The following is a 24,343-nucleotide window of genomic DNA, read 5'->3' as shown; positions in this document are numbered from 1 at the left end:
TAAAAACAATCGTGCATCAATTCTTTAGAAACGTTGTAAAAAGGAGAGTTTCCTTCACAAAATCATGTTAAATCAAGTTTTGAAAAAGATATTTTTAATTCCGTAGTGTTGTTTGAATTTGTGAAATTTGAAAAGGAAAAGAGCAACTTTAGTTTCTCATTCCGTTTTACAACGAAAAGGGATCTGAAAGAATTAAGTGTGGGGTGTAAAAATAGAGGTTTTACCCTTTAGAATGACCCTGATTTTTATTTTCCGGTCAAAATTTGCTGATCCTTTAATTTTATCACATATCGTATTAATGAATATAAAACCTAAATAAATATCCAAATTATCGTGAATAGCGTATTTGCTGTATATTGCTGCATATATTATAAGAAATTTCTTCGAGTTCGATCAAATATGTTCAAATAAAGCTGACATAAAATTTGTCCGCGTATATTGCTACATATACACGTATAAAGGATTAAACATTTCGAATTCTCATATTAATAGTTAGTAGTTTAAATGGTTCAGAATGTTTAGGTTTAGATGGCAGAAGTAGGTAATAGTATGTATGTACTATGTATATCGTATCGAGAAAATCCATTTAAAGATGGCCACTAGTCGAGGAAGGTGCTGTCGTGTGATGTCACTTTCTGATATCGTTTCGACGTTGTAGCTTAGAAAAGATTGTCGATGATTGTTAGCCACAGTTAAGAAATTTACCGTATCCAACTAGAAACCTAATATAACAAAGAATGATATAATATTTGATAAAAAAATGAATTGTCATCAAATATTAAGTGGAGCTTGCAATGCAGGTGATCGGTGCTACGCTGTAGGTTCTGTCGAAGGGATTTCTTTTACTGTAAGTGATTCACCTTGTTGATCAGCTCTTTCCACAATTGTTTGCGATTCTAGAATTATACCCATATATATCTATTATATATATATATATATATACATATATATATATATGTATATATGTATATATATATTAATATGCATACATATGCAATTACTATGTTGTACATTCAAGTCGTCCGAAATATTTCGTACTCGTTAAAAAATCCATCTATGAAACATTTTCAAACTTCCAACTTTATATGATTAATTTGATATGTATTTTATAGCTTTAGTTTTTAATTGGTAACGAGTATATAGTTATTGATTTTTACTATTTTTATATAAAATCAAGTACGTTAGTATTTGTTTCATCCGTATTTGTAAAGATGATTTCACATCGTTTGTCATAATCATTATTATTATTTAATTTTTTAAAAGTTTTCTTGATAGCATAGTAGTACAAAATAAATTCATCTATTACAGGCATATGCAGCAGGTTGTAACATAGTAATTCTTGCCAGTAATTTTGAACGAGTTCAAATAATACCAGGAGCTGTACATAACTACATAAGGATCAGTTGCTTGGATTGCAGTACCGACACTGGAAAAATAGCTGCTGCCTATGAAAATCAAGTTTGCATTTTTGAGCCTACTCCGCTTATTCACAGTACTTGTTCTCACGTATGTACTTTTTCTATCCCAATATCTATCCTTGGTAACTATGCTTATATATTTTAATATGCTATGCAATAATTGTTTTCTATAACATGTAGCAATTAGAATACCGATGGGTTCAAACTGGTAGTCTGACAACTGAATCAAATATTAGTTCTCTATCATGGAATTTGGAAGGAACAAGATTATTAACTGGAGGAGAACTTTTACAATTGTGGCATCAAAATATAACCCCATTTCAGGAAGAACATAGTAAGCTTTTCTCATTATTCTTGTTTAATTTATATTTAATAGCAATTGGTATCCCTTCTAATTTCATCTGCTTAAATGTATACAATGTTAGTCTTGTGTCTTGTTGCAATAATAAAACTGTGTATAGTGGTGAAGATAAATACATTACGAACTCAGGAAGGTGAAACTGGACGTGAACAAAATACTTCAAATGTTCTTCAAAACTGTGAGTTTTGTCACTTTGAAAGAATACATGTGAATGTGAAAAATGATAATAATATTTGAAATTGACTTTAATAAGTTTATTTGGCAGAAATTATTACATAACAAATGCTATTCAATACTAAATACATACTCTAAAAGTATTAGAACCAATAATTTTTTTCTTTTACATGCAGTATTTAGAAGACATTGACTTTTGTCACCCTAAACATAATGTGCTCTAAGCTATTGTTTGTTGCTCCTATGCCTTGATGCTCTAATATACATGCTGTTGATATAGGAAAAGGTCTATACATAATATTCTGTCTCCTATGCAGGATGTTTCATTATGAGAACAATTCTGATGGAATTTAAAATAGAAGAATATAGTAGAGAATATATAAGAATGTTTAATTTTTTTTCAGCTGGTACAGTTACTTTTTCGATTGGTGGAGATGCTGAAAGTCCAGCACCTGGTGACTCGAGTAGCGGAAATGAACCAGGAGCATGGAACTGCGTTTGGAAATGTCGCACAGCTACACCAGTGCATCTCATGAGTTTCAGTCCAGACGGTACATTATTTGCGACAACAGGATTTAATGATAGATTAGTGAAGATATGGTTTGAGAATAAACAATGTAAGATTCTTACGCGTGTAATGAAACTTAATTCTGTAAACGACTAATTCAACAAAAGCTCTAACAAACCTATATTTAAAATTATTCAGTGTTTTCAACAAGAAATATGGATCATGCAAGTGTTACTCAATTTATGGGTAATGACAGCTATAGTTTTGTCTATGTTGCTCATCCTCGTGCAGTAACACATTTATCTTGGCGTAAGACTAGCAAATATATGCCAAAGTATGTAAGAGAATATCTTGTAACATATTGCTATTTGTATCGCTGCAGTTAAATTAATAGCATTCCTTTTCCTTTTTTTTCTTTTTTTTTTCTAGGGGGTCTGTCTCCAACATGCTTGTTACATCTTGTAGAGACAATATTTGTCGGGTGTGGGCTGAAACTATACCACCCGATGTTGAAGGTTTAGCAAACATGAGTCAGTTTGAAGGTTCTGATAGACACGGTCATCATGGCAAGCATCGACATCACAACATGCACAAACATCGATTCATGCAGCGGCTTAAACACATGAAGTGCGTAAAATGCTCAAATTCCTTTTTCTCTATATGCATTTATAGCTTATTCGCAAGATGGTACGCGCATTTTTTGTAGAACCTGTTTCCATATTCGCCGTCACGCGAAACAACAACATCAGGCAGGTCATACCACAGCACCAACTTTACCAACTTTGCCTTCAACGTATTCGGTTCACGATTTTCACAATAATTACCAGGGAACAGGTCATTATCCAGGAATGCATTTTCATTTAGCAGCCAGTATTAATGCTGAAACTGGTACGACTACATATAATCTCATTACATTATATTATAGCGCAGTGTATGTATATACATATATACATCACATGTAAACACATCAACATGTTCTACTTTCTACGTTTCCTGACATGTTTTGTCTATCACAGATATACCATTAGTACCAAGCTTAATCACAGGAGATCCTGAAAGAGAACCAAATTTTATTCTGCACTGGCTAAACAATAAAGAAATGCATTTTACGATGCAAGCAGAAAGTATTCTACAAGAGCTTACTCGTAAAGTAGTAGAAAAGGAAGAAGGGCTGCATCAACAGGATGTAGATCATACAGATCATGATTCTGAAGAGGAAGGTTTGTCGAGTACGTTTTATGTGTGTATATGTGTACTTAAATAATATGTGTATAATAATGTTAACAAGTGATGCAACTAATTACATATAATCATAGAAAAGGGAGTAAGATTACAACCAATACAAAAGGCAGGAGGTACAGTTCGGTCAATGAGTCAAGAAGATCATAGTAGTGATGAACATCACACAACACACACAATTTCATCGCATCATAGCTTACCACACAGCGCGCATTCTCACCAAAGTCTTAGGTATAATATTTCTAAATGGTAACAAGAGACATTTTGCCTATCATATTCGGCAAGTATCGTTTATTTGCAAGAGAATAGTATTTCAAATTTATTCTTCTCTCTTCCTGCAGTAATACTACATCCATTAATTCTATTGCAACGGATGTAACATCGTCAATAAATCATGCTCCGGATTCTTTGGATACCAAAATAGAAACGTTACTGCGTGATTGGCATCATAATCCAGATTTACTTTTTTCAATTCATCCGATAGATGGGAGCTTTTTAATTTGGCATATTGAATGGTTGGACGAATATCATCCAGGATCATTTCGACAAGCGCAAATATCATTCTCTACACGAATACCTAATGCATTTCCTCTTGGCGATGCTTCCACAATGAGTCATAGCGTATCAATGTATTCGCATAATACTGGCGGTCCATTATTAAATATACGAGAAGTGGCAAAATCATCCACAAAACCATCGAATGAAGGTAAACGTTTTCTCTATCTATCTATCTATCTATCTTTCTCTCTCTCTCTCTCTCTCTCTCTCTCTCTCTCTCTCTCTCTCTCTCTCTCTCTCTCTCTCTCTCTCTCTCTCTCTCTCTCTCTCTCTCTCTCTCTCTCTCTCTCTCTCTCTCTCTCTCTCTCTCTCTCTCTCTCTCTCTCTCTCTCTCTCTCTCTCTCTCTCTCTCTCTCTCTCTCTCTCTCTCTCTCTCTCTCTCTCTCTCTCTCTCTCTCTCTCTCTCTCTCTCTCTCTCTCTCTCTCTCTCTCTCTCTCTCTCTCTCTCTCTCTCTCTCTCTCTCTCTCTCTCTCTCTCTCTCTCTCTCTCTCTCTCTCTCTCTCTCTCTCTCTCTCTCTCTCTCTCTCTCTCTCTCTCTCTCTCTCTCTCTCTCTCTCTCTCTCTCTCTCTCTCTCTCTCTCTCTCTCTCTCTCTCTCTCTCTCTCTCTCTCTCTCTCTCTCTCTCTCTCTCTCTCTCTCTCTCTCTCTCTCTCTCTCTCTCTCTCTCTCTCTCTCTCTCTCTCTCTCTCTCTCTCTCTCTCTCTCTCTCTCTCTCTCTCTCTCTCTCTCTCTCTCTCTCTCTCTCTCTCTCTCTCTCTCTCTCTCTCTCTCTCTCTCTCTCTCTCTCTCTCTCTCTCTCTCTCTCTCTCTCTCTCTCTCTCTCTCTCTCTCTCTCTCTCTCTCTCTCTCTCTCTCTCTCTCTCTCTCTCTCTCTCTCTCTCTCTCTCTCTCTCTCTCTCTCTCTCTTACGTATTCTATATATCTTTACATTTGGCGTAAAATTCAGTAAAACTGACGATTAGTAAGAAACGGAAATGGCTAGATAAATTGTTATTATTACAGCTACGGATATTGCGACACCATTACCGAGTTTGATCGAACAGGATGAAGAACAATCGACATTAACATCGAAAACTGGCCAGGAACTGTTAAAAAATATTGAAAATTCGACAGATCCAAATCAAAATGTCTCGAAGGAAAGGGACGGACACTTTGAAAATGGAAAAACAAATCAAGAAACGGTCAACGATTTATTGGCCCATCCAAGTCCGATTGTTTCTATGGTATCGAAACATTCGAACGGAACTTTAAATTTATGGCAATTAACATTTGCTGATAAAACAAAATTCTCACAAGTATGAATCAATGAGCTATCAATTTCGTCTTTCCTTTTTTTGTGCGTTAGTTTTATACGCGGTATTCTTTGGCAGGTATTAAGTATTGGACACGCGTCGAGAGCTTCAGGACATCGATTTCGAGTGAACGATATTACTTGTCATCCGGTATTGCCCTTATTAGTGACGACATCGCATCACAATTTACCAGAATCCGGATCTCAATGTCAGAATGCTGACTCAAACGAAAACGTTAGTAATAGATCAAACTCTAATAAAACAACCTCAAAAGATATCTCGCTTACTGTAAGTACAAGTAAAAATGATGATGCGCTGTTTTGCTATTGAATTTGTATTTTTAGAATTTCGATTGGTAACGATCAAGTGATGATTCCGTTGATGTTTTCAGGGGTTCTGCAGCGAGTTAATACTTTGGCGTGTAGACACAGTCGGGCCTTTATCGAAGAGCGGCGGAGTTTCCGAACTAGCGCGTATTAATTCTCCTGAAATTTCAGCGTTCAGTAACGTAGCTTGGATTCCGACTTTATTACCAAGTACTACTTTAGGTAACTTATCAAATTCTCCAAGCGCATGTTTCGTCGCCAGCGATGGCGAATGTTTAAGGGTATATCAGGCTGTTATCGACGCTAGAACACTCCTAGCCGAAGTATCGATTAGCGAAAGGCGAAGTAGAATGATGGTCAGTATTTGTTGATATATTTCAGGAAAATATAATTTGCAAATGGTTGCCAGATTGATTCATCGTTTTCTTTTTTTTTTTTTTTTGTGTTTGTATCAGGATTCCATGGCAAGTCTCTCGACAGATATGTCATCGGACGATGGTATGAGGCATTCGATTCACGATAAGATAAAGATAGTATCTCAACAATCTACGGCTAGGCCAGGTTGCGTCATACAATTGGACGCTATTGCTGATGCTACGCACGTAAGTGCTGTAGAGAGCTTGTAGAATGATATAAGGTCGAAACGATCGATATTTTTCTATAATGTCGGTCAACTTAAATCCAATTAATTAATAGACATAATTTTTGTTATAAATTCAGGATTGGCAAAATACGCAATTCTTACATGTATTTCAAGAACAATTAATTACTGGAGACCGAAACGATGAAAAACAAACTGGCATAGATACATCGATGAATGATTTAGGCTTAATGGAGTCTACCTTAGACGCTATGGTAGATTTGCAGCAATCTGCAATTTTTGAAGAACCATTCTATATAGTTGTGTTAGAAAGAACGCAGCGAGGTACAACGGTACACATGTGGCGTTTGGTAATAGCCTCTCAACCTGAAACTACCGGTAATATTTCTCCAAGTTATTTTATTCTTTTTATTTCTTTCTTCTATATGTGGTATTCACCCACAGGATTATCAGAATCGATGATGTATGTTCCGGATTCTCATTTGGTACAAGATGAAGACGAAGAAGGAACACCTGGACGTTATAACCATCCAGAAGGTAAAAGATCTCGCAGAGCGAGTCAATCTCGCCGTGATAGTCAAGGTGAATTGGATATGTTTTTCCAAAGACGTCCTCAGAACAGCCACGTTCTTATCACAACTACAAAAGTATGCACTCAGGAATTACCATTACCAGATGGAGTCGAGGTTCGTATAATGTTTATTTGTTCTATATTTCCTCTTATTTTTTTCGTGTTCCCTTTTATTCGTAATAATTGAATTAATATCGCATTGTAAAGTTGAAAGTATTAACGAAGAACATAAAGAAATAATATCGTTATTATAATCGTACATAGGTAATACATGCAGCACCAGCCGCCGGACATTTAAGCAGCTCTTCCATATATCCTGCTTGCTTCGCACCGTACATCGTTGTGACTGCATGTAGCGACAGTACGATACGTTTCTGGAAATGTAAAGTGACGAAAAATCAATCGAACAGCAAATTAGACTATGAATGGTGCGAATGGGAGATGATACGGAAAGATCAGGAATCGACTATAGACATTACAGGTGGATACATATCCAAAAAGCTAAAATCAGAGTAAAATAAAATTGAAGGAAATAAGATCATGCATTGTCAAAGAATGGTAGATAATTTATTCATATTTTAGGGCAACCGTTAAATATAAGTGCTGCATATAGCGGGCGTATTGCGTGTGCGTACAAATATGGGAAATCATTCACGCGTCCTACTAAAAACGACCCTGACTCTAGATACGTAAATCTATGCGTTGCTATATATGAATGCGAAAGTACTGGCGGAAGCGAATGGATTCTAGAAGATACGATACACTTGAAGAATATACACTTGCCGAGGATTCCGGTGGACCAACATTTAGACCTGAGCTATCTCTATGATAGCAAATTTTTGCAGAAGAAACACAGGCTTACTCAAGTTTTGCAAACGCTTAGTCACGAAGATGTGAGATCACCGAGAAATGGAGAAAACGGGGAGAGTACAAAACCGAATGCAGGTAAGACCATTACGATTAAGATTGTACTTTGAGGAATCAGGTTTAACGCTAATTTTGACGACTAAAAATCTAACTATGTTATTCACGATTGTGATAGGCTTGTTGGCTGTTCCATCGTTTAGCACGCTTCAGTCGTTGCGAAAGTCGATCATAGAAAATGGTAACACTTGTCCACTTACGCAGAAACATTTAGTTCAGTTAGATTGGGTGTCGAAAGAAGATGGTTCGCATATTTTGACCGTTGCTGTTGGATCGAAAATCATGCTGTTCACGCCTGTATGTTCAGATCTTGCACAAGCAAATATGAAAGCAATGAAAGAGTCACAAAGCAATAACCGACCAATATTGCGGAAAGCTTCGTCGTTGGCACAGCCTCAATTCGTTGACGAAATTCGTTGGATGAAATTACGGAAAATCGAGTTAACTACAGCGGATGGTCTACCTCCGTTGCCGATGCAGATATCTTGGGTAAGGGACGGTATCTTAGTGGTTGGCATGGATTCGGAAATGCACGTTTACTCGCAATGGAAACCGAACCCAAAGAAAGACTGTTTTCATTCGAATTTACAACATCAAGAATCGGACGAATTTCAAGCTAGCCGAAATTTGCGGGACGAAGACTTGCGAACATTAGCACACGAAACATCGCAGAGGCGATTAGCAAACGTATCTTCTATGCCCCATCTTTCTCGAGTCAGCAGTATCAATTTAACGATGCTCGATGCCAAAAAGAAACGAGGTATGCAAAACGAGAATTTAAATTTCGACTATATGCCCGACTATGGTTTGTTCGAAGCCTCGAGAATCGCTTGTCCCGTTTTACCTCAATATCATCCAAAACAACTAATGGAATTGCTAAATTCTGGTAAAATTCGATGGGTAAAGGCTATATTGGCACATCTTGTCCGATGCATAGGAAGTTCTTGTTCGTTGAGGGCAGACGACGAGAATTTAGTCAAACAACGTGGTGGTGGTGGATGGTCGCGTTCTAGAACAATGTCGGTTAGTTACGTAGGTACAACGTCGCCTCTAGAACCAAGAGGTTCAACCACGCAAATACCGGAAGAGCTTACATTAGATTATGCGGAGATAACATCGATATCTCCGTTGCCACTTTGGACTTTATTGATCGCAGACAAGGAAACGAACGTACCGCATCAGCACAAAACCGAAGACAAACAGGATTACAACGAATTGTTCGACAGCAATGTGGAGGAGGATGAGTCGTTAGACGACATGCTGGAAGAGGATTACGATTGTTCGCGGCAGAAAGATAGACGTTCGTCGGTCCCGGAAAGACAAGGGATATCTCATTTTGGACCAAGACAAGGCAGATTACTGTCGCGATTACTAACACACACTCATTTGCCTGGCTTATCGAGCCTTGATCAGATGCATTTGCTCGCTTTAGCCGATACCGTTTCAACTTGCAATGCAGATTTTGCAGAAAGATTTGCAATAGATGCCGCAAAGAATGCTATTGCGAAAGAAAATTTGACCGGTATCCCCGACGGAGAAACGGTTTCTACCGATTCGTTGGACGATTGTGGCCTCCGATTTTTATTGGCCATGAAGCATTACAATTACTTGATTCGTTGTCTTCCGTTGGCACAGAGAGCGCAGTTTCAAAAGCAAGGTATATCATCGAATAATCTTGTTTGGGCGTTTCATTCTGAATCCGAAGAAGAATTGCTAGGTTTGATACCTTCTTATGCGAAGGGACAGCCAAAATGGAGCATTTTAAAGGAACTGGGTATAGGTTGGTGGATTAGAAGCAACACTATATTGAAAAGGTGTATCGAGAAGATTGCGAAAGCAGCTTATCAACAGAAACAGGATCCTCTCGACGCTGCGCTTTATTATTTAGCTATGAAAAAGAAGAATCTCGTTTGGGGATTGTTTAGAAATAAGAGGGATGAAAGAATGACAACATTTTTCGCGAACAATTTTACGGAAGATCGTTGGAGAAAAGCTGCCTTGAAGAATGCGTTTGCTCTACTTGGTAAACAAAGATTCGAGCATGCTGCGGCCTTCTTCTTGTTAGCAAACTCTCTAAAAGATGCTATCGATGTATGTCTGAACAAATTGAACGATATACAGTTAGCGATGGTCATTGCCAGACTTTACGATGACGATACTACCTCCCCGAATTTGAGAAGATTGCTCTATGAAGAAATTTTAGGTTGTGATAAGGACGGGCAAAATCAAGACATGAACAAAGCTCATCCAGATCCATTCTTACGCAGTATGGCTCTTTGGATTCTAAAGGATTATGCAGGGTCGCTCAATACTTTACTGTTGACAAACGTTGGAACTTTGCACCCCCAATATAACGACGAATCTGATAAACCGGAAGGTACAACAGGTAATGAAACTACATATTTCTGTCTTTCTTCTCATTCAGTTTGAATATCGGCAAAGAAATGATTCCGTCGAGTTTAGAGCTCGCGATCAAAGAAATTTAGAAAGTTCGAGCACAACTAATAGGGTAAGTTATTGTTCCTTCTTTGTTTCAGCAAATCCAAATGTTTTTAATTTTTACGTTTATCTTCGAACGCACCCATTGCTGATCAGACAGTACATTGCATCTACCGCTCAGGATAAGAAAAAAGGTCATTCGGTAGTTATATCTGGCTTTAGTTACGGTATGGAAACAAAATCACAACCTGACAAACAGTTAACTTTGGAAGATAGCATTACACCTTTGGAGAGACAACTGTATTTCACAACAGCGCACGCACACTTTAAAGCTGGATGTCCTGCTCTCGCTCTCGAGGTTCTTTCTAAATTACCTAATAAAGTGATGGAGACAAATTGCGAAGACTCGCCCAGTACGTTTACAATATTATTGTCCAATTACATAATCGACACGTTCACAATATTATTGTCCTCCTGCAAATTCTCTTACTACTATTAACTATAACTTGTCGTGTGTTTTGTTAGGTCTCTTAAATAGTCCAAGCAAGTCAAGGACACAAGATCTTCAAATAGACACTGGGATTATTAGTTGGGATGACAATTTGAAGAAAACTGACAATATCGAAGGTGGAACTTCATTAATTATCTATAATTCGCCTAGATAACTATGGAAAATGGGAGTGTTTCTATCGTGTTCTTATCTGTGTTAGGCATCGTAGACTGGTCTCGACCTGTGACGCATCAAACCGAGGAAGAATTAGTGTTAAACTGGGATGACGATGACGATGTTGCTGAACATGAGGACGCCGACAGCCCACCTTTAAGCATGAAGTTAGACAAAAAGGAGATCACCGATGGTTCGAAGGAAACAGAGAAAAGTGGTAAATTAATGTAATCCATCTAGTTCTTCCTTGACCTAATTCTAATAAGTTGACACGTATAAGTCGTTTCCTTTTGTGTGTGTACGTAATCTGAAATTAGTGGTCAGGATTACAACTATCATTATCAGAAGTTAAAAAATATAGTGTCTTTTTACGAAGGACAGAATTTAGAGTCAAAGTCTTAACCCCAATCTGCATTATTCTAGTAACCTGGGTGAAATATAACAGATAACTATACGTATGTACCATCAAATTTTTAGAGAAAATCACAAAACCGTCAGGACAATTGGACATTATGGCGCAACAATTAAAATTTGTGGCATGTTTAAAAATTTTAATGGAAGAATTGTCAACATTGGCAACGGGTTTCGAAGTGGACGGAGGTCAACTTCGATACCAGCTATACGTATGGCTCGAGCGAGAGGTAGACGCCCTCAGGCAGCTTTGTAATTACAGCGTTAGTTCGGACGGAGATGCAAACAACGTATCGGAATGTAAGCGGACAGACTAGTTATTCTGTTTTTAATTGAACGATGTTCAGCTTGTTTTTGCTTGTCTTAAAATGACAAAACGATTATGCTTTCAGACGAAGGTGGTATGGTAGATGACATGGTGCAACCATGTAAACCTGGTGAACAGCCAACGTTGCATGAAATATTGATGGCCGAAAAATTGGATTTCGAAGCCAAGGTACAACGAGCTGCTAGAAGAAAAAGGTGGCTAAAAGGTATTCTGTTGACCGGTGTCAGTCAGCGTTTAAATATAATACATGCATAATACATGCAAGTTGTTCGATAATATTTGCCATAAATATATATTTACAGCGAACGAAACGTTATTACGAACATTATTATCCTACTGTTCTTTGCATGGAGCATCTGGTGGTGGTTTAGCATCTGTAAGAATGGAACTTGTCCTTTTATTACAAGAATTACAACAAGAAAAGACGCAACAACAGTTACTTAGTCCTCTTCCGTTTCCAACCACGCTTCCTCTTTTAAGCGCTAGCGTGGCATGCAACAAAACTGTCGTGGCAGATCCGGTCAGGCACTTGCAAGTTCGTATAATATCATGATGAATTAAACGAAAATACGGAATTTTCTAAGCTTAACGTTACATCTGTCTTTTTAGTCCCTAGCTCACGATATGTTGCAGACGTTGGTGGAATTACGTAATCCACCAATGCCTACGAGAAACACGCATTATTGCGAGGTATTTATAATGAGGGATTTAGCGGTGGCGTTAAGTGCTTGTATTTATCAATCACTTTGCGATTCCGATACTTTTGTTACGAAACATCAACAACCGGACAGGTAAATACAGATAAGTTATGAAACTCCTTAGTAAAATTAGAGAATGATGGTTTATCGTAAATCATTTTTTGTCTCTCTTTTCGTTTTTCTTTGTTTTTTCTTCCTCTTTTTTTTTTTTTTTTTTTTTTTGTACAGTTTTCCAGCATTTGCAGAGATAGAAACGTTCTCCGGCGGGCACTTGGTAGCATCGAATCGCCATCATCGAAGGTATTCGACGGACGATGGTGTGTGCATTACTACTTCACCCTCTAAATGGCCAGGTGTGACTAACTTGCGTGCACTATTGGCCCGGGAGAAGGACGAAGATACACCAAAATTGAATATTCTCCTTTGCGAAGCATTTGTAGCGACATACATGAGTTTGTTCGTTTATGCACTGTGGAGTTGCGACAGTCATATTCTTTATAGGCTCGTAGGTCAACACTTTGGTAGCAACACCTGGTCCTGTTTGTTTGGAGGTGGAGTCAAGAAATTGCTACGTGTCGCAAGTACAAGCAGCCAGGTATAACTTTGTTTTTACTTTATTTTTGCCTTATTTCGTTGTATACTTTTCTGATGTACCAAGTACTCGTATTATATCTCTTATTATATCTTTGCTACATATCAAGCAAAGAAATAAACCACATGTCTTTATATATAGCTTTCTACGAATCGGTGTAGGTTTCGAGTTTTCTAAAAAGAAAAGGAAAGAAAAGAGTAGAGATGCAAACAACTGAGACGCGTAAATTATACGATTTTAAGCGATACCGATTGTATAGCATATCATTGTGTATAAATAAATAGATAAATATATATATATATATATATATGTCGGAGATGAAAGGAAAGCCGAAGCCTTTCCTTGGAAATTTTGGGAACATTCTCTAGTACATTCTAGTACATTCTCTAGTGTCGAAACAATGGGACATGTACATTATATCAATAACCAAACTCCAGGCAGAAACTGACTAGCAACGGCGTTCGGAACTTTTTGATGCTTCTAACGAGTGCGTATCGAATTGCAGACGAGGCTGGCATTCGTGCGATTGCCTTGGAGAGTGACACATCGAGCAGTTTCGTCAATCGTATTTTGCGCCTAAGATTATTCTTTACGCTTAGTAAAGAGTTATCTCGTTGGCCGTGGATTCGTTTGAACCCAACAAAAACATTGTTAATAGTGTACATTAAATTCATTATTCATTAATAGTGTACATTAAATCATATTATTCATTAACTTTATTGTTCATCAAATTTATCATTCATTAGACTTGATTATTTGTTAAGCTTAGTGATAGGCTTGTATATACGTGTACATATAATCTCGGCTTTGTGAAACGATGGCTAGTCCACGCGAAGAGTTGTCACGCGCCCAAAATTCCGATCTTAACCCGACATATATATATATAAAGAATATATAAAGAATATATATATATATATATATATGTAATATGTAATATGTATATATATATATATACATACATATATATATATATGTATATATATTATATACATATTATATACATATATATATATATATTATATACACATACATACATACATATATACATATATATATACACACACATACATACATATATATATACATACATACATCTAATCTCTGTTCAGGCGAGTGGAGTAGGAAGAACGGTAGAAAGAGGTGATAGTGGTTCGAACGAAGCTCAAAGTACCGCAGGAACCGTATGGAATACCATGACCTCATTGACTAAACAACGTGTAAAATTGAACATGAAATTGTTGGGTCAATTTACAGGTCAACAACCAAATATGAAAGAAGACAAACCTACATATAGAGAGCAATTTGTTTCACCTCAAATGAGCATGATATCGTACTTTTTAATGAAGGTTAGTCGAGTTAATCGACTGCGGATATCCTAATGCGTACCAGTAGCTAGCTGCGTTCCACGTATATATGATTTTGCTAATTTTATATAATCTGATAATTATAAGAATAAAAGTTGTTTCCTGTATTTGATACAGCCACAGATAGATAGCGAGTATGCGGATGAAATCGACTATGATTCATCCGATTCGGCAGTGTCGGATTTGAACTCGTCCGAGGACGAGGAAGATATATTCGATACCAATTCAAAACCAAAGAACAAACCAAAGGACAATACGGAACATACGAATCCAAATTCGTACAGTTGGTGTGTTATGCGATTAGCCATAGTGAAGATATTACAACAGCAACTGCAGGAGTTTTTGAATGTTGCTGGCATAGAGATGCAAGGTATTTTGTTTTGTTATTTGATAGAGAATATCGAGAATTTGACGATCTACTAGTTTACTCTGTCATTCTGGAACTAAAGGATAATATAATTTTTTGCCTTATTCGCATATATATATATATATACAGAATTACCTGTGAATAGTCCTCTGATTCATGGAACGTTAGCTGTTGTGGCACAATGGCAAGAAACATTGCGCGATGAATTAGACAATAGAGGACCACCACCGATTAATTACATTCCTGGTTGTGCACCAGATCCGGCACCTACACCGGGAAAGCCAGCGATTCATAAATATCGATCTTTACTTGAAAAAAGCAATACTCCTTTCAAGTAAGATTGCAAATTCAATAGCAAAAGCAATAGTTGGAATTGTCTGATGTAACAATTTATGGATGTTTTATTTTTTATATTTTTAGTACGCGTTTGGCATCAGCGGCTCCCGCTAATCGATTGTGGTCCTATTTAGTTCGACAAGAGTTGGTACAAGACATATTTATCCGAGCCGTATTCGGCAAACGTAGATCTCTGTCGTCGATTTTGGAAAGCAATCAAACTGCGATGGATAATTTGAATCGTGGGTCAACCGCAGATGACAAAGGTAGCGATAGCGGTACTACGAGTTTGCCCGAACCAGTCCGAATTATTCACAAGGAACAAGATAGCATTAGTGCCTTTTGCCTCAATCAGGTTCGATCGGTCTATTTTTAAAAGTTACGTTTAAAAGTGACGCGATTTTGGGGAAGACAAACGTTGCTGATACACAGCGTTAACGATTCAGGTGAATCCAGGTTTAATGGCCTTGGCAACTCCCCGAGAAGTACAAGAAATGAATATATCGCTATTGCTCGAACTCCCATCCTGGTTAGAAGACGAATGTGAATTTGACATCATAAATTTAAACAAACAGCCAGAACCGGAACCAGTGCAACCAACTAGTTTCTTAGTTATTCAAGTAAATAGTTTATAGTAATATGTTTTCTCGTCGATAATGCTGGCTCTCATTTTGTGTGTATTGCACACATGTCCGCATATACGTATACACCTTTCAATTTTTCGTTTGCAGACAGCAGCAGATAGACCGTTACTCGCTCAAAGTCCGCAGACAAATAATTCTCAACCTCAGTCGGGTATCGCGAGTCAAAGCGGAAGAGGAGCTAGCGTGGTAAGTTTCCCCCAAGATCACAATTATGACAAACGGATAATTCGTATATTTCTATATTCAGCATTGTACAGTCGTATGTTTGTCTTATAAAACGTTTACACCTTTACGTGTGTTGTATTCCTACTTGGACTTAACCCAGATGTTTCTGATCTACTATCCGATGTTTCTGTTTTCCATGTGTATATATTCATATGTTTGGTCGAAGTGAAAGGAAGAAAGGAAGAAAGGAAGAAAGGAAGAGAAAGGAAGTAACGAGTCTGTATTATTGTAACGTTTTATCGCGTCAGGAATGTTTGGGTTAATGAAAAATTGAGCGATAAATGGCATTACGAAAGAAATTGAGAAAATCGAACTTGTAATTTCGTTGGTTTCATTTTCTATAAATATCTTTATTTCGTTTTTATTTGCGTTTCCATTTTCGTTTTTGTTTTTACTTAGGATTTCTATGCAAGAGCACTTTGTCGATTAATAAATGAAAAATTCGAATCTCCAGCCAAATGTACAATTTTATACGCAATTTTTCTTCTCTTTTCGAAAAATTGAAATTGCCAATGAACTGCATATTTTCAACGTTCAAAACCTGAAAATAAGAAAATGTATTTCCGGATTCAAACAGAAAATCAGCCTGATATATTTTCCTTAATGTTTGTTTTCTCTTTGTCTTGATAAAATAAAGTAAAGCTTGTATTTGACGAGTAAAAACCGTATCTATGAATGTGTTTGACACGCACTACTTACGAACGTATATATGTATGTATTTACCGTTCGAATGTTTGGATCTAATCGTTTGCTTATGAGATCTCGTATGTCGATACTATTAACGACATTATACACTATCGTATTTATTGCGTTCATAAGTTTACATAAGTAAGCAGCGAATTCTAACGCTTAGTTAATGTTCATAATATCATTAAATTAATTTGATCAGAAATGTTGGACGAACGAGACTCGTGATCCAAATAAGTTCAAGTTATAACCGTAGGTATAAAAAATATAATAGGCCCCCTGTTCTTTAAAAGGTTGAAAGGAACTGATCGTTGCATGATATGTAAAGAAAATTGCACTATAAATCACCTTTCTTGAAAAACACGCGGTTGGAGCACGGCTATCTCGAGATTTACTTCTTGCGATATATCACAGGCAATATGAGCACAAATATCAAAGTTGTTTAAGAATTAAGGGCGTTTAAGAATGAGCGATGAGAGTAGAGGCGAGAGTAGATACGATATAGCGGAAAATGAATGGAAATCGAGCAGAGGAAAGTAATAACAATTCGTAAGAGGGAAGTGTCGATAGCCGTAAATGTGTTGATGTCGAGTATGTAGCCGACGCATTGGGTCGCGTCTAAGTAGCACATTTGGTGACAGAAACAATGTTCCTTGTTCAATGCTTGCCTAACGTCTAACTTGGTTTACGTCTGACTGACGTCACTGACCTGGTGGCTCGTTCGTTCGCTCAGATGAAGGGGATGCCCGCTTTCCCTGGCTCCCACGACCTGCGTTTCTGTCAATTTGTTGCCGATAGGAGCAAACACTTGTTGCAACCGGTGAGATTAACTTCTAACAGATCCTAGCCTGTATGATATCCTATTATTATCCCTAGTGCCAACTTTATATTCTAATTCCTTTACTCTCGTTTTCCTTTTTGCTCTAGTTTTCTGTTTCTTCGTAATATCCTAAGCGTTCTAAAAATTCGTACAATATTAAATATATTGGATTTACCATCGTTTTTACGAATCGTTATGTTTCACAAACAATAGCTATTCGCGTAGAATCACAGTAAAAGCTCTAACTATATATAAAGTGTTTAGCATTTCCTTCGTAATAAAACTAAACATAATTTTTATATCGATCTACAAAACAATAATTTTCTTGAAAAATTTGTATATGTATATACATATCTAACTTGTCACTATGATTTCTTTTTCGAATCGATAATGTTCAAGACAATTTACTTAATATTATACGTATGCATATCGATACGTGTAAGTGGAAATTAATCTGCTATTTTAGTATTGTTATCGTTATTATCGTGACTGTTAAATTTTTACCAACGTTGTTATCATTTTCATCGCCATTATTGTCATTATTAGCTTCATCTTTATAATCGTCACTTCCATCACTACCACTACCAGTACCGTTTTCAACACCATTGCCACTACTACCCTGTCATCATCATCATCATCATCATCATCATCGTCATCATTATCATCATTAGCATCATCATCATCATCATCATCATCATCATCGTCATCATCATCATCATTTTACAGTACAGTAGATTATTTTACAGCGAATGAAATAGTTCGTTAAGCTGTTATACATGACCGCGGGTTTTCAATCAATCGAAGACGCCTCGCGAATTTTTAAGAACATGAATGTTCCTTCTCCCAAGGCAATCTCGATACTAACGTACTTTTCATATGTTACCAAAACAATATTGTGAATTAACTGTAAATGAGCAAAGCCAATCGATGAAACTTTCCGATTCACAAACTTTTCTTTCGTAACACTGCATGCCTAATGAATATTTATTTCGTACATAAAAACCTGAGCGAAAAATTTGTGCCCTTTGGTTGCCATTGTCTTGAATGTCGTCTGTAGTATTTAATAAGTTATTGTGCTTTCCTTCAGATTCTTTACACATTTTGAACAAGAGATCGAGCATTTTCATCCGAATCCTAGACCATGGGTCCGCTAGCTTTCACTTTTATAATTTGCGGTTGTCACGATCTTTCTGGTTCCTTCGTTGTCCTTTAGAGCTCTTCAAAGAGTTCTTGCTAATTACTCGGATACGCTCATCTTTACGCGTTTAACCGGGAAATACATATTAATCAAATAATGCAGAGAACGTTTGAAACCTAGTGGATCCAATAGATACGACCCTCGTTGGATTGAACTAAACGAACGCTTTTTAAACAAATACATCGCCCGAATCGAATGAAATAAGAAATAAGAAAAATAAGAAAAATAAGAAAGTATATACGTCTTAACACGTAATATGTGTTATTTGATACGCTTCTTTTGATGAGCCTTCGATGTATATATGTATATACATATACGAAACTGTCGAAAAAGCGATCGTTTCATTTTAGGTTTTAACTTCTTTCGAATTGGCAAGGAAAAAGGAACAATATTAAAGAACTTGATGGCATAAAACGTATAACCAGGCTGATTGTATATATATATAACTAAATATATAAGAAATATATATATATATATAAAATATTTAATAAGTTTTATAGTATATCATCTATACATATTAGTATTGAACGCCCATTTACCGTTTTCTATATTATCTTTTGTCATATTCTGATACGTGTGCGCCAAAGTTTATAGACGTTAGGTTAGATTTTCCACTTCTTTTTCTTTTATTTCCTAAAAAATATTTGTATATGTGCGTACTGTTTGTGAATCATTGTTTTCTCTCTAATTATAAGATCATTATTTACATAACAATATTTTGTTCATACAGATCCTGAAGCATAAAATCGATGGCATAAGAAGAATTTCCTCGCATCCGCTTTTACCATTATGTAAGCATACTATGTATTTACTTCCGAGTAATTGCGAATGAAATGTGTTGCTTGATATGTCAACGACAACTTTGTACGAAACTCTAATCGATGAAATATTTTGCCGATGCTGTTGGACCTGTTCATCGACCGACGTTTGTCGATATTCGAATAAACAGACTTGACTGGCTCTCAAGATGGTTCAGTATCCCTGTGGGAATGGGGGCATCAAACGGCTGTAGCGACTCCTCGACCACCGGGCACTTTTGCCAAAGTGACTCGTGTACGTTTCTCACAACACGGGAATAAGTTCGGCGTTGCGGATTCTGATGGACATCTAAGTTTGTTTCAAGTAGCCTGTAGAGAAGGAACTGCACGACCATTTTTTGTAAGACTGATCTCTCTCTCATCTCTCTCTCTCTCTCTCTCTCTCTCTCTCTCTCTCTCTCTCTCTCTCTCTCTCTCTCTCTCTCTCTCTCTCTCTCTCTCTCTCTCTCTCTCTCTCTCTCTCTCTCTCTCTCTCTCTCTCTCTCTCTCTCTCTCTCTCTCTCTCTCTCTCTCTCTCTCTCTCTCTCTCTCTCTCTCTCTCTCTCTCTCTCTCTCTCTCTCTCTCTCTCTCTCTCTCTCTCTCTCTCTCTCTCTCTCTCTCTCTCTCTCTCTCTCTCTCTCTCTCTCTCTCTCTCTCTCTCTCTCTCTCTCTCTCTCTCTCTCTCTCTCTCTCTCTCTCTCTCTCTCTCTCTCTCTCTCTCTCTCTCTCTCTCTCTCTCTCTCTCTCTCTCTCTCTCTCTCTCTCTCTCTCTCTCTCTCTCTCTCTCTCTCTCTCTCTCTCTCTCTCTCTCTCTCTCTCTCTCTCTCTCTCTCTCTCTCTCTCTCTCTCTCTCTCTCTCTCTCTCTCTCTCTCTCTCTCTCTCTCTCTCTCTCTCTCTGCCTGTCTGTCTATTTACCGATCTATCGATCTATCTAAATATCTGTCTTGCTCGCCATACAAGTATAGGAATAAATTTCAAGTAATTAAGAATAATTCGTTCTGGCAGAATTATCAGTGCCATAGCAAGGTGACGGCCGATTTTGTCTTCCTTGGTGCGTGCAGCTTAATCGCAACTGCCGGTCATGGTTCTGAAGGACGTAATGTTGCGCTTTGGGATACTTTACTTCCACAGAATAAATCTCTCATTCAAGGTGCGTCTCGCCCTCGTCTTCTTTGCATGAGTATGTGAATCGCGTAATGATCACAGAAAACCTGTTTGTCTCTTTACGTTTCTATTAGGTTTCACGTGTCACGAACAAGGAGCTAGCTCGTTGATACTTGCACCCCAACATCAGCTATTAATCAGCGGTGGGAAGAAAGGTGATATTAACATATTTGACGTTCGACAACGGCAACAACGGCATCGCTTTCAGGCTCACGAGTCGGCTATAAAATGCTTAGCCCTTGATCCGCATGAAGAATTTTTCGTGAGTGGAGCGGGAGATGGTGATATTAAGGTGATAATATTTGCAGTATGCAAAAATAGAAATACCAACATACATTATAATTTGTATTAACTGTTTTCGATCAGATATGGGGTTTAACCGTCCATTCTCTGCTTTACTCTTTTCCTGGAGAGCATCCGCGATCTAGTTTCTTTAAAAACATCGGACAAGTATGCTCATCAATATTGTTTACATTAATTACGTAACTTTTGACAAATAAATTATAATATCGACAATTTTCTTTCAGGGTGTAACACAATTACACGTCGATTCTGCCGGCCGTTTATTTTCATGTGGCGCAGATGGATCTATGAAAGTTCGTCAGCTACCGGAACGCGATTGCGTCGTACATACTTTATACTAAAGTAGTCCGAAAACGTAGTGATGTTCTACTGGCAAAATATTTTAACAATAAGCCATAAATCGGTTACAAACTAGTAAACTAAACGTATGTAATTATCGAATATGTGGAAACGTATCTTGTTAACTTCTTATTTCGATCCCTCTTGCAATTAGTCGTTTAAAGAAGGACTGAGCGCCTTGAAATAGTAAACTTTGGATAAAAAAAAAAGAAAAGAGGGAGAGAAAATAGAAACTATAATTATCAAATTATTATAAACATGGATATATTCAAAGCTTTAAAAGGATAAAGTAGTCGTTGAGAGCATTTTCGTTGATATTCCAATTTATTTACAACTAAAATCTCGCTATATCCTCTGTCGCTTGCTTATTGGAGGTAGAACGAAGTATTTTTGTTTGCAATACGTTATTTCATTACTCACGAACTCCAACAAACACGTTTGCGCATATCCAAATGATGTTTCATTTTGTTTTCTCCATTTTCCAGCCATTTGAATATCGCACTAATTGTCGTTTCTGTATAGAACATACTATATCTCTATACCATCGTATAAAAGCGCATAAAATATTAGAAAAATCAAGCAAAAGTGAACCTAATTAAATTGTTCATAATAAGTATCAAACGTACATGTATTATGTTGTTTCTACATTCGCAACTTGGTATTGTGTGATTAATGTTCTGAGTTCTGTCATAACACACAATCGTTTCCGTACTTTCCTACTCTGTGGCGAAATACATTTTTGAAAGTTTCTCTCGTGTAAAAAAAATATTTAACAAAAATATTAAATTACGTATTATTCTATAAGTATGTAAATTGACATAATGAAAATACATGCGAAATAGAACAGTTAATATTCGTCGTATGATTTGTATATACGATATGAAGTATTTAAGAAAGAAGAGAATCGAAAAATCTAACGGGACTAAGTAAAGAAAGAAAGAAAAAGAAAAAGTGAAAGAAGAATGTCAAAAACCTATTTATAACTATCCTATGCGTATGTATTATAAGTTACGCGTTGTCGAAACGAAAGTATTTGTGAAATATAATTTCATCAAAAACATGTATTTCCTTCTCATGTTCCTGACTCTTTAACGTATTTATCGTAACGTATTTGATTTCACTCATGAAGGTAAAAGTTTCACATACGTGATTGTCCATCGAGAAACTTTTCCATTATACGCATAGACATTCAATGCGATAAAGTGTTCAAACATAAAATCACAAATTGGTAAATAAAATAACAAACAAATGCTTGGATCTTGGTTTACTTCTGACTACCGAGACTTTTCATTTTTCAATAATTCCGTCGTGATTAAATTTTTGGAAGCTCTCAATAATTTACCTACTAATAATTGTGAATTCGTTCATCTCGATACACATACATATGAGTATAATTATGCTCGTGAAATCTAAGGTCGACAACGTTCCAAGAAACATGGATAAAGACATGCATCGCGTACGTGAAATCTATTTAAAAGCCAACATAAAAATCTTTCAAGACCTAATCCAAATCCGCCATCGGGGCAAGTTCCGTATTTTCGCTGAAAGAAGACTGATAGAAAATGATGTCATTACAAATAGAATCAATGATACCTACCTGACCGGTATACCAATAATATAGTTTTGTGTCTATGTTCGCAAGAGAATAGCCTTCCAACGGTTCATCATAGTCCGAAATACGCATCGAAGCTCCAACTATCTCACCAATATACGGTAATAGTACATTCACCGATTCTGTAAAACGTTTGTCATCGGCGCAACGTTGCATATAAAATGACTCGATTTCTGCAGAAAATCTACACAACATTATCGGTTCATTTATTGCATCGGTCATTTTTCTATCTGACATTTCTGGAATATCCTATGGATGAAAAATATTACTATTTCTTTTCCTCCTTTTTCTTATGAACACATGAATAAAACGAGGAATACAAATTTTGTAGCGAAACAATAATCAGATAATTTTGTTCAGTGTACTTCGCCAAACTCATAGAATGTTCCATCATCTTTAGTTATATTGTTAATTCGAAGATACTCGATCGCATCCTTGTAATCCATCCTTTTGAATGGTTTATATGGTATTTTAAAATCAGGATTCGGACACCGGAGCCGCCCATGCTAGGCAGCCCGATTCCCCCCTACCGGACTGCTTGGCGGCCCCGAGGCGCTGAGCCGCCAGCGTCCAAGCCCGAGAACCCTACCGGAGGGCGCGACGGACCCAGCGCGCTTCGCCAACGCCACACAAAGTTCCCAGGCGATCACCCATCCATGTACTATCCGTGCCCGGCGCTGCTTAACTTTCGACCTGAGTTTTCACTAATGTCATTATAACCCTTTTCTTCCTAGAAGATCTTCCTAGAAAAAAAAGAATGTAAAATAATAATGTTGAATTAATAGATACAAATTAGATATATAATTCAAAATTTAGCTCACAAATATATATTATACCTTGCCGTCTAAGCCTATGTACCGGAAAGTTTTACTCGTCTGTCCCGATGATTGATACTGTCTCGAATCTTTACATAAATTGCAGATGACAGAGTACTATCTTCTTGAATTACAATTGTTTTAGCTTCTTCCAAGTTTTTCAATCTTTTTTCTTCATCCTCTAATAACTTCTTTCGCTTGTCTTCATTCTTATATTCTTTTCTTGCCCAAATACTTTGTGCCTTTTTAAATTGCGATTTTGATATTATTTCAAACTTTTTTCCATTCTCGTGAGAATCTTGATAAATTGGTGGGAACGGTGCCCTTACTACATAACGCATTGTTGCATAATGTAAAATTCCATTATTTCTTTATAGGAGAATAGTATATGTGTGTGTGCGCGCGCGCGCGCGCGCGTGTGTGTGTGTGCGTGTGTGATTTTAATTTTATTAAAGTGTTTTATTCTACCTAATAAAGATTCAGAAAACTCCATCACTGGCATGATACTTTTTGATAATAACTTCTCCTTTGTGCTTTACCTACTCTCAGCTAAGCTATCTTATTA

The 24,343-nt window shown here is 37.0% G+C and overlaps 2 protein-coding genes and 1 long non-coding RNA gene across 8 annotated transcripts; 1 reads left to right on the top strand and 2 right to left on the bottom strand.

Annotated features, from left to right (window-relative positions):
* The first annotated feature begins 582 nt into the window (after positions 1-582).
* LOC100747459 (dmX-like protein 2) lies at positions 583-22,411 on the top strand. 6 transcript variants are annotated; one of them, XM_024369435.2, is made up of 41 exons: positions 583-847; positions 1,309-1,506; positions 1,599-1,752; positions 1,880-1,957; positions 2,358-2,570; positions 2,660-2,795; positions 2,891-3,088; positions 3,168-3,349; positions 3,478-3,690; positions 3,778-3,931; positions 4,042-4,406; positions 5,262-5,554; positions 5,630-5,785; positions 5,943-6,233; positions 6,333-6,479; positions 6,598-6,856; positions 6,923-7,164; positions 7,314-7,530; positions 7,632-7,994; positions 8,092-10,359; positions 10,511-10,825; positions 10,938-11,039; positions 11,123-11,293; positions 11,554-11,787; positions 11,880-12,020; positions 12,118-12,350; positions 12,425-12,606; positions 12,742-13,108; positions 14,215-14,451; positions 14,587-14,839; positions 14,966-15,170; positions 15,257-15,527; positions 15,619-15,792; positions 15,904-16,002; positions 17,462-17,548; positions 19,477-19,537; positions 19,696-19,904; positions 20,551-20,695; positions 20,784-21,001; positions 21,076-21,159; positions 21,237-22,411. In XM_024369435.2, exons 1-41 carry the CDS (start codon positions 761-763, stop codon positions 21,351-21,353), a joined length of 10,119 nt encoding a protein of 3,372 aa, XP_024225203.1. In that variant the 5' UTR covers positions 583-760; the 3' UTR covers positions 21,354-22,411. The 6 variants fall into 6 exon arrangements, with proteins under 6 accessions (XP_024225203.1, XP_024225202.1, XP_024225204.1 ...); XM_024369434.2 differs by having other exon boundaries at positions 5,630-5,839; XM_024369436.2 differs by lacking the exon at positions 1,880-1,957 and having other exon boundaries at positions 5,630-5,839.
* Positions 18,057-19,696, bottom strand: LOC112213287. Its single transcript, XR_002947180.2, has 2 exons — positions 19,454-19,696; positions 18,057-19,379 (listed from the first exon to the last, which is right to left on the bottom strand). It is a non-coding gene; the product is annotated as an uncharacterized LOC112213287 (long non-coding RNA).
* Positions 21,657-24,337, bottom strand: LOC105681106 (asparagine--tRNA ligase, cytoplasmic-like). Its single transcript, XM_033322180.1, is given in 7 exon segments — positions 21,657-22,892; positions 22,949-23,212; positions 23,329-23,469; positions 23,548-23,648; positions 23,785-23,819; positions 23,821-24,147; positions 24,247-24,337. Coding segments are annotated over 6 exon segments (972 nt in total). The 5' UTR covers positions 24,120-24,147; positions 24,247-24,337; the 3' UTR covers positions 21,657-22,760.
* Between the last annotated feature and the right edge of the window lie 6 nt (positions 24,338-24,343).

This window comes from Bombus impatiens, unplaced genomic scaffold, assembly GCF_000188095.3.
Source record: "Bombus impatiens unplaced genomic scaffold, BIMP_2.2 scf_0581, whole genome shotgun sequence".
Classification (NCBI taxonomy): Eukaryota; Metazoa; Arthropoda; class Insecta; order Hymenoptera; family Apidae; genus Bombus; species Bombus impatiens.
This window is presented reverse-complemented; position numbering and strand designations above follow the sequence as displayed.

Coding starts and splice junctions, on each gene's coding strand:
- LOC100747459 (XM_024369434.2), top strand. CDS start 761: ATGAATTGTCATCAAATATTAAGTGGAGCTTGCAATGCAGGTGATCGG. Junction 3,089..3,167: donor CAGCGGCTTAAACACATGAA/GTGCGTAAAATG, acceptor CATTTTTTGTAG/AACCTGTTTCCATATTCGCC. Junction 15,528..15,618: donor GTGCCTTTTGCCTCAATCAG/GTTCGATCGGTC, acceptor TTAACGATTCAG/GTGAATCCAGGTTTAATGGC.